At 42.3% G+C, this 10,674-nt stretch overlaps 1 protein-coding gene across 1 annotated transcript; it reads left to right on the forward strand.

The window, feature by feature from the left end:
* The first annotated feature begins 1,453 nt into the window (after positions 1-1,453).
* LOC140427185 (protocadherin gamma-C5-like) lies at positions 1,454-6,523 on the forward strand. The gene has a single exon (XM_072512771.1). The coding sequence runs from the start codon at positions 1,647-1,649 to the stop codon at positions 4,041-4,043; it is 2,397 nt and encodes a 798-aa protein (XP_072368872.1). The 5' UTR covers positions 1,454-1,646; the 3' UTR covers positions 4,044-6,523.
* Positions 6,524-10,674: the final 4,151 nt, after the last annotated feature.

The raw sequence follows: 10,674 nt of genomic DNA on the forward strand, positions 1-10,674 counted from the left end.
GGCACTCACTTTTCTACTTTCTTGCCAATTTGTTTCGCTGTGATTTCAATCGATCATACATACATCTCGATAACTTTTCCTCATTCATTAAATTTACTGACATATTTCACCCTCCGCCTCCCTTCCACGATTTGGAGGTCGGTTATAACGACCTTATTTTGACATACGACGCCTGGTCGACTGATCCACCTTTAGCTCTGTTTTCAATCATGATACTTGGTTAATAATAAGCCATAACTAACTTGATTTTTTTCAAATAAGGAGTACTTAGGGCACATATCGATTTATATTCAGTAGTGACACTTAAGAGAGAATAAACCTATACGTTTCCCTGACAATGTCGTTTGCTTGTTATTTAAACACATTTTTCCAATTAAGGCAATTTTAACGAGGCCAATTCACCTACCCTACACACCTTTGGGGTGAGAACCATGCAGACACGGGGCCAGGATCGAACCGAGGTTCTCGGCGCCGTGATGCAGCAGTGCTAACCACTGCGCCAACCATGCCACCGGAACATTATCGCTTATAATATTGTTTTCCAGGTTTCTGGTCCCTATGCCAATTATTTTAATCAGGAGAGAACACAATGTATGAACGTATGAATGTTCTTGTGCAAACTTCCACCAAATATTTTACAGTACAGAATGAACAGACCCTTTAGCAACACATCCTGAAACATTATGGATGTGTTGTGAAGGAAGATGAGATTTCATGCGGTCTGCATAAAAGAGATTCAGCGCCGCATTTGAATTGCATTCTGGGTGATGTCAAACGCAAATGGTGCGACAAATATCACTTAAGGAGGCCTCATAGTGCTGCCGTCCACAGTCAAATTGGGTCTTACCACTTGACTGTTACTACCAACTATACTGAGCGGAAACGAAATTATTGGCCTCCAAAAATCAAAGGGATTCTCCAAATACTCGCTCATATACGTACTAGGTGCAGAGTATAAAAACTTATTATGACAGCGAATTACGAAGTTAGAAACCATACCTCTATTCAGAAGAAATTAGCAGTTAGAGTCGTGGCACCAGTGGTTGAGGAAAAGGTACTAATGTAAACCCATGTAGGAAATAATGAAGTGTTGTAATAGAGAGCGATTATATTGTTGGTACTCAGAAGGAACATGTTACATGGACATTACTTTAATATATGGGATCTAGCGGGTATGAAACGTCAAACGTTCAAGTGAACTCACATTTCAAAGCAAGGATAACGACCTTGAAGAGAAATGTTATAAAATAGATTGAGCAGAGGCCTGGAAAATAGTGTGGGTATTAGAGTTGCACACCATTAAAAGGTTCATTACGATCACTATCAGTACAGGAAGAGCTCAGCTTTAAGAATTTTTTGTGTCATTATTGAAAGGAACGCGTTGTGTCGCTGTCCACCAATAAAAATCAGAAAAGGGCGAGAGATCCATTGCTCCACCCCCATCACAGAAGGAGAGCAGAATCACAGAAAATCAGAATAGGTTGGCTGCGCTTCGATTGTGCGTCCACTTGACGAAGGCTAGAGCGAAATATTTGGTAAATTCGACAGTTCAAAATATTGGAAGGCTGATTAACAGCACCGAGCGGTCGGAGCAACCGGCTGCAAACCAACCTTTGTGCTTTTGTGAGCTTTCCAGTCCGGCAACAATGGCGGATTCACAAAGCAACAACGCCTGGAAATTCATGGTGATGGTTTTTGTTGAATTGATTTGTGCAGTGGATGTGGTTTCTGCGCAGATTCGTTATTCGGTTCCCGAGGAAATGGAGCAAGGAGCTGTAATTGGTAATATTGCTGAAGATTTGGGGCTGAATCTTGCAACATTGTCAGGTCGGAAAGGTCGGCTGGTCGCTGACTACACAAAACGCTATTTGGAAGTCAATTTGGAAAATGGCTTGTTACTTGCCAATGAGAGAATAGACAGAGACAAGCTTTGCGGACCAATCACAACATGTGTTCTTTCCTTCCAAATAGTGTTTGAAAATTCTCCAGAGATGTACCGCGGTGAAGTGGAGATTGTTGATATAAATGATAATTCGCCCAGTTTCCCGGAGAGTGTCGTTCTCTTACGAATGGCCGAATCCATGGCGCCAGGCTCCAGCTTTCCGCTAGAGAGCGCTCTCGATCCAGACGTGGGGAAAAATGCAGTCTCTGTTTACAATATCAGCCCCAATGAGCACTTCTGTCTAAAAGTGAAATTTGTAGATGACGGTACTAAAATTGTCCAGTTGCTGTTGGAGAAACCGTTGGATCGCGAACGGCAGTCATCCTTTCAGCTGATGCTGACGGCCACTGACGGAGGGAGTCCTTCCAGATCTGGGACCGCTCGGATTCTCATCACTGTGCTGGACAGCAACGACAATGCGCCCACTTTCGCACGTGAGATCTACAAGGTCAGCCTGATAGAAAACTCACCCAGAGGTACCTTGGTGGTTTCAGTCCATGCCACTGATCTAGACGAAGGTTCGAACGCGGAGGTAACTTATTCTTTCAGTAACCGTGTTTCACAGAAAATGCAGGAACTGTTTAGTTTGGATCCTCGAGCAGGAGAGATTCGGGTGCAGGGCATAATTGATTATGAAGGAGCAAGTAGTTATTCACTTGATGTTCAAGCTGTTGATAACGGCTCCCCGGCAATTACAGGACATTCTAAAGTGTTGATTAAAGTAATAGATGTCAATGATAATGCCCCTGAGATAAAAGTGACCATAGTATCAAGTATGGTCCCAGAAGATGCTGCTCCCGGGACTGTGACAGCTCTGGTCAATGTAAACGATCGAGATTCTGGGAACAATGGAAAGGTGCACTGCGAGATCCATAAGAACGTTCCCTTTAAACTTCAATCGTCTTCGAAAGGTCATTATAAATTGATAACCAGTGACATGTTGGACCGTGAAAACAACCCCCTGTACAACATAGCTATTTTAGCCAGGGACTCGGCCACTCCTTCACTATCAACAAATAAAACCATTCTGATAACGGTGTCTGATATAAACGATAACGCCCCAAGGTTTATTCGACCCATGGACACAGTGTATGTGACGGAGAACAACGTCCCCGGTGCTTCTATTTTCGCAGTGACTGCTTTCGATCCTGACCAGGATCAGAATTCCAACGTCACTTACTCTTTCATAGACAACCTGATTCAAGATTTACCATTGTCAAATTATCTGAATCTTAATTCGATGAACGGGACCATTTACGCGCTGCGCTCTTTTGACTACGAGCGAGTGAAAAACCTCCAGTTTCAAGTCCAAGCCCGAGACGCTGGCGTTCCCCCTCTGAGCAGCAGCGCAACATTGAATGTGATCATCCTGGATCAGAATGACAACGCTCCAGTAATTGTGTCACCTTCAGAACAGAGCGGATCAGCAGGTGTGGAGGTTGTGCCTCAGTCAGCGGGCCAGGGGTACTTGGTCACCAAGATAATCGCAACTGATGCTGATTCCGGTCAGAACGCACGGCTCGTCTATCAGGTGCTGAAAGCCACTGATCCCAGTCTGTTCATCGTGGGCCTTAACTCTGGAGAAATCAGAACAGCCCGAGGAATTTTGGAGCAGGATTCTACCACCCAGAGCCTTGTGATCTTGGTGAAGGATAATGGACAGCCGAGTCTCTCCAGCACGGCTACAATCCTCTTTTCAATCTCGGGCAATGTTACTGAAATTTTCTCAGAAAGTAGTAATTCAGTGACAAATCCTGAATATGTCTCTGATATAAATCTTTATTTAATTGTCATTTTAGGTTCAACTTCCTTCATATTTCTTGTAACCATCATTTTGCTGATTGGCATCAAGTGTAAACAGGACAGAAATTCTCCTGAAGACTACCACTCCCCAAGTATTTGTTATGGACTGGACGATTCTAACAATGCCTTTAATCAGAGACCAACATTGAAAGAATCTTTAAATTATACTGGGTCTGGAGAGATTATTCACATCCCTGACGCGCATCATTATTCAGTTTGTCTGTCTCCCGAATCAGCTAAGAGCGATTTTCTGTTTTTGAAGCCTTACACACCACCCATGTCTCAGGGCCAATGTTAAAATGTAAAGACTTGACAACACTGAAATGAATAGCCATCTCAGTTAAATCCGCCCTGCCGTTTGAATTGCTGAAACTATTCCCCTACCACTGACCTGTATTATAGAATGAAAGGCTCGTCCTTGTCCTGCAACTGTCAAGTAAGTGGTGGTCATCAAAAGATAGTGTGAAAAATAAAAGGCCCCATGAGAGTACAGCGCCGTGTCTGAAACTGGCATCTGTTAACTGGGAAGGGAAGCCGGCAGGCGAGTTATTGCACGAGCTGCACAATTAAGTTTATTTTAAGGTCCGCTCCAGAATTGACCTCCGGGCATTGATACCTGAATGTATTTGGATTAATTCCCTCACGGTTTGCAATTTGAAATACCAACATAATCGATTGGAAGGATCTTATTCCCTCATAACATCGAAAAGAGTGATGGGTGATCTTTATATTTCATAGCTTGCTTAATGGATTCTTATGGTGACTTCCACATAGATGCCCAACTGAAGTTACTGCGCAATGACGCGCGAAGTTGGTGTAAAACTACTTTCAAAGTGCAGCATGTTAGTGTGATAAAGTATAATACATTTTCTGACCCTGCACACTCGAATGTAATAGCTGAGAAAAGAAGTAAGCGCCGAAAACATACTGTTTGATCTGCATGATTCACGCCATTTCTATAAGTACGCTAATATTATCTGCACTCATAGGTTACAAAGAATTACATAATTTACAAAGAATGTACAACACAGAGAAATTGCTTCTGGCCCGGTAAGTCAATGAAGGTTTTGATCCTCCATATCAGTCTCTTCCCGCCTTTTGTTTTCAAACTTAATGTGCATACTTTTTCATAAGTACTGCTGGGAAGTCCTTTAGTTTCCGACTGACATTATCCTCATTCTAATTTTTAAAACGTTCATTTCCGGGTTGTGGGCGTCGCTGGTTAGGCCAGCATTTATTGCCCATCCCGAGTTGCCCTTCAGAAGGTGGTGGTGAGTTAGTTTCTTGAACCACTGCAGGCCATCAGGTGTAGGTACACCCACAGTGCTTTTAGAGAGGGAGATTCCGGATTTTGGCCCAGTGACAGCGAAGGAACGGCGATATATTTCCAAGTCAGGATGGTGAGTGACTTGGATGGATCCTCCAGACGGTGGGGTTGCCAGGTATCTGATGCTCTTGTCCTTCTAAATGATTGTGGTTCTGGGTTTGTAAAGTGCTGTCGAAGGAACCTTGGTGAATTACTGCAGTGCATCTTGCAGATGGGACACATGGGCTGCCACTGTTCGTCTGCGGTGGAGGGTTTGAATATTTGTGGAAGGGGAAGCAATTAAGCTGGCTGCTTTGTCCTGGATGGTATCGAGCTTCGTATGTGTCGGGTCTAAGAGAAAGATGATTTTTAAAAAAGGTATCTTTGTCAGAACAAAGCTGAGGTTATGAGGTTTTGCTGTCCAGCCCGTGATATTCTACCCAGCATAATGAGTTGGACAAACCACGCTAATTGGGCGAAACAGAATATCTATGGTTCAGAGGTTATGAAAATGTTTACAATCCACTGGTCAGAACGCACGATTAATAACCTGTAACTTAGCTGTACTTGTACTTGACAGTTGGTGGAACATTCATCTGTTTATTACCTTTGTGCTGGTGTTAACGCATTCATGTTAAATAGCTTGGTGTCTCCATCTGAATCGGCAATACACGAATATTGTGCAAGGGTCGTGAATGTTTGCTGATTGGTGCTAGCGGACTGGTCCCTGGAGTGGAATAATGCAAACTGTGAAACTGATGAGTAATTACAGAAGCTGATGGCCACAGTACATGGAGAAGGTAGCATGAGAGAAAACAAAATTCACAAAATCAGATGGTGATTTTAGTCATAACACCCAAGTAACAGAGGGCAACAGACATTTTAATCACAGCGACTAGTATCAAGACTCTCAGCAGAAATCATTTACAGCAAGTAACAGCAACATGGTCGTGAAACAGGATTGACTTGCCCGGAGGATACCTGAAGGTTGAAATTTCATTGGGAATTCCACCTCCAGTTTCAAAGTTCCACTTACCCAATAACAAAACCGATCCTGCCGATCTGGACGAAGTCAGTTACTAACTCTAGTTAAAATGACTTCATATTAGTTTATCGTTCTTTGTCGGTTTAATGGAAATTAATATTTTCATTTTTTACCTAAATCCACAGATTTGGACCCAGGAATTGCATCTTCCGCATTCATTTTTGGTATCTCATTCTGGTTAGGCACTTTGTGCCCTCTTTAATGCTAATGTATGACTCACAGGCTGTAATCAGGCATAAACATATTCAGAATCTACAAATTATGGTTGGCAGCAATAGTTCCTAAATACTGAACACATCAGAAAGTTCCTCTGTAAAAATGAAATGTCGGATCCGACCTACCGAATACAATTTGATTAACATATAATCAAAATAACAAGAAGGGAAATATATGTGCCAAACACACATTGCGCAACTTTAAAATCATATTTTACTGGGATAAAATGCATTCTGCGCAATACGTTAGAATATTCAAACATAACTGCTAGATAAAATGTAATGGTTGCTTAGATCAGCATTCGAAGATAGAAGCATAAAATGAAAGAATTTACAATGCAGAAGGAGGCCATTCGGTCCATCGAGTCTGCACTGACCCACTGAAAGAGTACCCTTCTTAAACCCACGTCTCCACCCTATTCCCATAATCCAGTAACCCCACCTAACCTTTTGGACACGATGGGGCAATTTAGCATGGTCAATCCAGCAAATCTGCACATCTTTGATTGATTGCTTAAGGAAAACTATTTTTCAAATAATCTTTATTCCACACCTGACTTGCACAGACATAGCGATAATTCAAGTGCCATTTTGCATTTATTTGCTTATGCATTGCCATTTATTCCAAATATTTGTTTTTTTCTAGTATTTCAGTTTTCTAATTTCCCTCATGTTTTGAAATGTGATAAGGTTAGAGACACATGTGGTAAAGGAACAGCTGTAAGTATGGCTGAATTTAATCTGCATATATGAACAACAAAGAACAATACAGCTCAGGAACAGGCCCTTCGGCCATCCAAGCCTGTACTTGTCATGATATCACCCTTGGCCAAAACCCTCAACACTTCCTACTGCCGTATCCCTCTATACCCATCCTGTCCATGTATTTGTTGAGATGCCTTTTGAACGCTGTTAATGTATCTTCTTCCACAACCTCCCCTGGCAACACGTTCCAAGCACTCATCACCCTATATGTAGATGAGGAAAATCAAACTAGCCCCAATACCATTGAGGAAAAATTCCCGGAATGTATGCGGGATGGATTTCTGGGCCAATATGTTGTGTAACCAAGTAGAGAGCAAGCAATCCTAGACTAGGTACCACTGTGTAATGAGAATGGAATCATTGTCAATCTAGTTGTGCGAGACCTCTTGGATATGGTAGAATTTTTCATCAAGATGGAGAGAAAGGTAGTTCATTCTGAGACTCGGGCCCTGTATCTTAGTAAAGGAAACTAAAATGGTTTGAGGTGCAAGTTGGCTATGATAGATGTGAAACTTTACTTAAAGAAATGACAGTGGATAGCCAATGGAAAATACTCAAGCAGCGCAAAAATTGTTTATTCCTCTCTGGCACAAAAGTAAAATGGGAAAGATGGCCAATCCATGGCTAACAAGGGAAATTGGAGACATTATTCGATCCAAGGAAGAAACAGGCAAATAGACCAAGGAAACAGGTCTGAGAAATGGGGAGAGTTTAGAGTTCAGCAAAGAAGGACCAAGGGATTGATTAAGAAGGTGAAAATAGAGTACGAGAGTAAACTTGCAAGGACCTCACAAAATGACTCCAATAGTATCTACAGAGGTACCTGAAGATGAAAAGATTGGTGAAGACAAATGTAGGTCCCTTCCAGTCAGAAACGGGGGAATGTATAATAGGGTAAAGAAATGGCTGAGCAACTAAACACATATTTTGGTTCTGCCTTCACAAATAAGAAACACAAATCTAATGCCAGAAAGATTGGGGAACACAGGTTTTAGTGAGACGGAGAAACTGAAGGAGATCAATATTCCTGGAGATGTTGTTGGTACAATTGATGGGATTGAAGGCTGATAAATCCCCAGCGCCTGATAATCTACACCTTAGAGTACATAATAATAATAATGAGCTTTATTATTGTCACAAGTAAACTTCCATTAACACTGCAATGAAGTTACTGTGAAAATCCCCTAGCCGCCACACTCTTCGGTTGCACTGAGGGAGAATACAGAATGTTCTATTCAACGAACAGCACAAATTTCAGGACTGGTGGTAGGAAACCGGAGCACCAAGAGGATACTCATACAGACACGGGGAGAGGGTGCAGACTCCGCCTAGACAGTGCCCCAAGCCGGAAATCGAACCTGTGACCCTGGCGCTGTGAAGCAACCGTGCTAACCACTGTGCTACCCTGCCGCCCCAAGGGAAGTGGCTCTAGAAATAGTGGTTGCATTGGTGTCCATCTTCCAGGATTCTATAGACTCTGGAACAGTTCCTGCAGATTGGAAGGTACCTAATATAACTCAACTACCTAAAATCGGAGCCAGAGAAAAATAACAGGGACTTGACCAGTAAGCCAGACGACAGCAGTGGGAACATTCTAGAATCCATTATCAAAGGTTTAAAGCAGAGAACCTAGAAAATAATGGCAGGATCGACAGAGCCAGCATGGATTTATGAAGGGCAAATCATGCCTGACAATCTACTGGAACTATTCGAAGATGTAACCCGTAGAGTTGACGAGGGGGAGCCAGTGAATGTGTTATATTTAGACTTTCAGAAGGTTTTTAACAAATCCTCGCATTCGAAATTAGTGTGCAAAGTTAAAGTGCATGAAATTATGGGTAGTGTATTGAGATGTGCAGAAAATTGGTTGGCAGACAGTAAATAAAGAATAGGAATGAACGGCTGTTTCTTGTATTGGCAGGCAGTGACAAGTGTGGTGCGACAGGGATCGGTGTTAGGACCCCAGCTATTCACAATATATATTAACGATTTAGATAAGGAAACAAAATGTAATATCTCCAAATTTGCAGATGAGGCAAAGTTGGGTGGGAGGGTGAGCTATGAGGAGGATGCAGAGATCCTTCAGTGTGATTTGGACAAGTTGAGTGAGTAGGCAAATGAATGGCAGATGCAGTGTAATTTGGAGAAATGTGACGTTATCCACTTTGGTGGCAAAAACGAGAAGGCAGACTATTACCTGAATGGCCATGACGTAGTAGAGAGAAACGTGCAACGAGATCTGGGTGTCCTCGTACACCAGTCACTGAAGGTAAGCGTGCAGGTACAGCAGGCAGTAAATAAGGCAAATGGTATGTTGGCCTTGATAGCGGGAGGATTCGCTTACAGGAGCAGAGATGTCTTGCTGCAATTATACAGGTCTTTGGTGAGACCACACCTGGAATATTATTTGCAGTTTTGGTCTCCTTATCTGAGAAAGGATGTTCTTGCTCTAGAGGGAGTGCAGAGAAGGTTTACCAGACTGATTCCTGGGATGGCGGGACTGATGTATGAGCAGATATTGAATCGGTTAGGACTGTATTCACTGGAGTTCTGAAAATGAGTGAGGATCTCATAGAAAAGCCTAAACTTCTGAATAGAACTATTCAGGGTAGATGCAGGAAGGATGCTCCCTATGGTTGTTGTGTCCAGAATCAGGGGTCAAAATCTGAGGATACGCAGCAGACAATTTAGGACAGAGATGAGAAGGAATCTATTCACCCAGAGAGTTGTCGGCTTGTGGAATTTGTTACCACAGGCAGCAGTTGAGGTCAACACATTGGATGAGTTCAAGAAGCAGTTATATACAGCACTTAGAGTGAAGGGAATCAAAGGGTTTGGGGTGAAGATGGGATTGCGCTATTGAGTTGGATGATCAGCCATGATCAGAATGAATGGCGGAGCGGGCTCAAAGGGCCGAATGGACTCATTCTGCTTCTATTTTCTGTTATATGTCTATGAGGTTCGCTGCAGCTATAAACTAGTTATACATGGAGTATCCAAAATTAAATTTCAGACTTGACATCTCTTGCCGATGTCTGTTTCCAAAAACATGCTTTTAATTGTTCAGAATTTGACTGTTTTGAAAATAACATAAAACGCTGTGATCAAAAATAAATAAACGGAGGTTCAAATCATTGCTCAATTTCTGCATTTGGATAGAGGATACTGATAGCATTGCAAAGTTCTTTAAGAAAACAGTTGGAAAGATCAACATAGATTGAAAGTAATTAACAGAGGACTGTCATTTATACAATGCAGAAAAGGGAACATTTTCCTCCGCAAAATATCATCTCGTGATAAGTGGAACAATGAAAAAGATTTGAGTTTATAATATAATTGCAATTGAATGGAGCAGAGATGACATTTAAAAAGAAATATTGCCGGCGTGTGCGAATTATGGTTGTACGCTGTTAAAAGAATCATCCTGATTGAAGGCCCTCAAAATCAGGAGCAATGCAGCTTTAAGAAAAAACTGGTGTAATGAGAGGGAGGGACTCGCTGTGTCGCTGCGGATCAATGAGAATCTCAGATGCAAGAGGAGATCTATTGCTCCTCCTCCGGCACAGAACCAGACAGGAACAGAAAGACAATCGTTGCC

Source organism: Scyliorhinus torazame, chromosome 7 (genome assembly GCF_047496885.1).
Source record: "Scyliorhinus torazame isolate Kashiwa2021f chromosome 7, sScyTor2.1, whole genome shotgun sequence".
NCBI lineage: Eukaryota > Metazoa > Chordata > Chondrichthyes > Carcharhiniformes > Scyliorhinidae > Scyliorhinus > Scyliorhinus torazame.

Excerpts from the sequence above, each read along its gene's own strand:
- LOC140427185 (XM_072512771.1), top strand. The coding sequence starts at position 1,647 with ATGGCGGATTCACAAAGCAACAACGCCTGGAAATTCATGGTGATGGTT.